At 37.6% G+C, this 4,018-nt stretch overlaps 1 protein-coding gene across 2 annotated transcripts in view; it reads right to left on the bottom strand.

The window, feature by feature from the left end:
* Positions 1–3,896, bottom strand: part of CYP39A1 (cytochrome P450 family 39 subfamily A member 1) — a 93,946-nt gene extending 90,050 nt beyond the window's left edge. For both annotated transcript variants that reach the window (XM_074397866.1, XM_003923074.4), the window contains exon 1: positions 3,477–3,896. In XM_074397866.1, the coding sequence (XP_074253967.1) occupies positions 3,477–3,653 (177 nt within the window). In that variant the 5' untranslated portion in view covers positions 3,654–3,896. The remainder of the gene's footprint in view (positions 1–3,476) is intronic.
* Between the last annotated feature and the right edge of the window lie 122 nt (positions 3,897–4,018).

Genomic DNA, 4,018 nt, shown 5'->3' on the forward strand with positions numbered 1-4,018 from the left:
ATGCTTTATTGAGACAGTATTTTTCAAACAGTTTACATAAACTATTTATTGAATATTTTTGCAAAATACCAAACTTCAGCCTAGTACACTTTGGGACACTGTGTTTTCAAATAATGTTTCCATTGTGTCAACAAATAGATACTCGTAGATAGCTGCAGATTGCCTGTACTCTTACGTGTTTAAAATAAGTCTCTCGGCCACAGTGCCAGAAATTTTATCAATATCTCATGCTTAAAAAATGGTATGCTTAAAAAAATTCTAATCAACATTAGATTGATATAACCTCGCAGTTTGAAGCATGAAAACACCTCTGTCTCAACTATAAAGTACAAAGTATCAGACTCGCAATATGTATTTTTCTGTTGTAATAGGATTTCGTAACTAAAGATTGGGCTCAAGCCATCTCAAGGCTCAACTGGGGTAGTAGTATTCACTACCAAGCTGACAGGGTTGGTGGCAGAATTTAGTTTTTCACAGGCTATCGGACTGAAGACCTTTGATTTTTACTGGGGTTGGCCAGGGCCTCCCCTCTATTTCTTGCCTTGTAAGCCTCTCCATAATGACAGCTCTCGTCATTAAAGAATGCAAACTAGGAAGGCAAGTGAGTCTGCTATCAAGATGAAAGCCTAAGCACAGAAGTAACATCAGTTCACTTGTGCCATATTCTGTTGATTAGAGGTGAGTCACTAGGTTTTGTTGACACTCAAAAGGAGGCGATTACACAAGGGAATGGATACAGGATCATTTCAGGTTATCTTAGGAATCTCACTACCACATGTCTTGATGAGGAAACTTATTAAATAAATGTAGCCATATCCATGCATCTTCAAAGAAAAGAATTAGGAGTTCTATATGCTACTGATATGTAAATAGTAAATACCTACTGGCAAAAGAACAGTGTGAATAATATGACACATTTTGCTTATGAGGTGGAAAATAAAAGTCTATAATACTATTTGCTTGTATACAGTTAGAAAAACTGTGAAAGGATACATAAGAAATGAACTACACTGTTGTCAAGTTTGGGAATGAGGAGTGAGAACTGGATGGAAGGGAAACAGAGGATGAAGGGATTTTTCCTTGTAGTTTTTATATTTACAATTTTTTGAAACATATTAATGCATAATCTATGCAAAGATTAAATAATGGGAAGTTTTTTTTTTTGTGGTCACCAAAGTTGTCACTTTTTAGTCTTCTACAAGGCTTTGGATGTCAAGACGATGACATTTACACACATACACACACACACACACATACACACACACACGTGCCCCGAGAGGGTATGAAGAGGTTTATTTCATATATAATGAGACTTCTCTGCAGAAAATAATGGAGGCCTCTCAAGCTGATCCAAAAATGGAGAGAACAGTGAAAAGTGACAGGTCTTGCGGTTTTACCGTGTTTAGGGGGTAGGCTGGCGCAAGCCTTCCTACATTAAGGTTGGGGTTTGTGTGGTTTGAATTTCCCTTGGCACCAAAGGTGGAAGAACTCTGGAATTTTTTTTTTAATCATTCTGCCCAGGTTAATGGTACAAGAGAGGCAAGAGTGAACCTTAAAAGCTTTTAGTAGTAAAAAATCAAATAATATAGTCATATTCTTTTTTTCTTTTTTTGTTTTAAGAGACAGGATCTTACTCTGTTGTCCATGCTGGAATGCAGTGGCTCAATCATAGCTTACTGCAACCTTGAACTCCTGAGCTCAAGCAAGTCTCCCACCTCAGCCTCCAGAGTAGTTGGGACTACAGGCGCTTGCCACTGGACCAGGTTAAATTTTTTTATTTTTATATTTAGTTTTTGTAGAGATGAGGTCTCGCTGTCTCAAATTCCTTCAAGCAATCCTCCCACCCTTGCCTCCCAAAGTGTTAGGATTGCAGGCATGAGCCACCGAGTTCAGCAATAACTTGTTTTGTTTAGTCAGGAAAGAAAACAGAGGCCTCACCAATATTTAACCTTCTGATACAAGCTTGTAAAAAAAATCTTCCTGAAAAATTATCAAAATCATATGTCTAAGGAAGGCTATGGGAGACAAGGGAGTATTTCTTTAAGACATATAATTTTTCATCTATCAGACTAGCAAAAATCACAAAGAATCATGGTATCCAGGTACCACAGGATATGAGAAGCTAGGCAATTCCATACACTCAATGGAAAACAAGAACTGCATATTTTTACATCTTTTTCCAGAGGTAACACATTCATATAAACAATTTCAGTGTGTATGTCCTTTAACTCAGCAATTCTACCCTTAGGAATTTATTCTGAGTAAACAATCAGATAAATGCAAAATGTAAAACCACACAATCAATACATGCATGCATGCACACATGCAAGAAAGTTCGCTGAAGCATTGATAGAAATAAAGAAAAAAGGTTGACAGTAACTTGTAAATCCAACTATTGAGATTTAAGCAAACTTTTGTATCCTCCTATGAAAAAATATAGCCATAAGAGGAAGATTCAATGTATTTCATGATACAAGAAAGTTACTCACATTATATGTTAAAATTAAAAGCACATAAAAGAATATTACAATATTATTCCACTGTTGTTCACTAGTTTGTAAACGCATAGGAAAAAGAGCAAAAAATATAAATACACTAAATTTTTACAGTGTTTCCAGTATGATATTCTGGGTTATTTTTATTTTCATCTTCGTTCTCCTTAATTTTCTGTAAGTTTTTTACTAAATTGGAATCTCAGAGATTCTGAAGGTAAATGATCAGTGGTATAACAATGCTACTATGTATAAATTTATTCTACAAATTGGGCTAACCAGATGAAGAATGGGTCACCACAGAAAGTATTATAATTCATAAGAATAATGATGATTAGTATCATATGAATTTATTAGACAATCAAATACCATAAAATCTTTGTGATTGGAAATTTAATAAAACTTAAAAGACATTAATAAAGTTATGTTCCTTGAAGTGTTCAGACGTTTAAAAGATACTTTCAAGACAAAAACATCTACTACAGGAAGGATTACTAGTCTCCTCAGGGCGTAGTGAAAAATGGAGCACACCATCATCAAATAACAACGTCAGCTAAAAATACAGTGCCTGTTCATTTGTAAGGAGCAACTGTGCAAGCACTTCGTACAATACTTCGGTGTTAACTCCGATTTGGATACGAGTTACTCATTTTCACAAACTTAAATTGGATTACACTTTATCTTTCCCAATTACTGAAAACATTTGCTTAACACATACACATTTAGAATTTAACTTCGATGAAGTTAATCTCTACTTCCAAAAATGTAGATGCATGCCGCATTGCATTTCATTTCTTTCTCAAAATTTTGAACATGCTATGGTCATTAATTGCTAGTAGGGGAATTCAGAAACGACTAGATCCTTCAGTTGAGGCAAGCAGGTATATTCCCGTGTTCTAACACTGCACTGGAGAGCCAATGAAAGAAAAATTTAAAAAGAAAGCATTATTTCCTCTGGAGAACCCACCTACCATGGCCACATACCTTGATTCTTGCTTTCTCTATAAATTCTAGAGGGGCTTTCCCAAACTCAAATCCAACTCCAATCCAAGGAATCCAGCCCTTGATGCACGGGGGTCTACGCAAATTCTTCCGCTGAAGGAGTAAGAACAGAGCAAGGCAACCCAGGATTATAATCATCATTGGGGAAATTAGTTCCATGTTTTTGTCCAGCACCTTCCAGAATCAGAGAAGTGTGAAACCGTCCTGCTGCCCTGGTACTTGCTCCTTTTCTGTGGGCTAAGGAACCTGCCGGGACTCCCAACCTTTCTGCTGCAACTTTTGCAGTTCTCCTTCGTAACTATGGTTTTCTTCCTCTGTCCCAGTTTTTAGGTGATTTTTTTCATTGTTGCTCCCTCCCACCTCCACTTCTCTTTGACTCTCAGCCAGCGCGGAAAAAATGCAGGGAGGGGCAGAGCCGAGCTAAGACAGATGGGCGAGAACCAACCGCGTTGCTGTGGAAACCGGGGAGGGGGCGGAGCCGCAGCGGAGCGCGGCGGCCGGCCAATCAGAGACGTCGCGGTGCC

The sequence above is a fragment of the Saimiri boliviensis genome, chromosome 4 (assembly GCF_048565385.1).
Source record: "Saimiri boliviensis isolate mSaiBol1 chromosome 4, mSaiBol1.pri, whole genome shotgun sequence".
Taxonomy (NCBI): Eukaryota; Metazoa; Chordata; class Mammalia; order Primates; family Cebidae; genus Saimiri; species Saimiri boliviensis.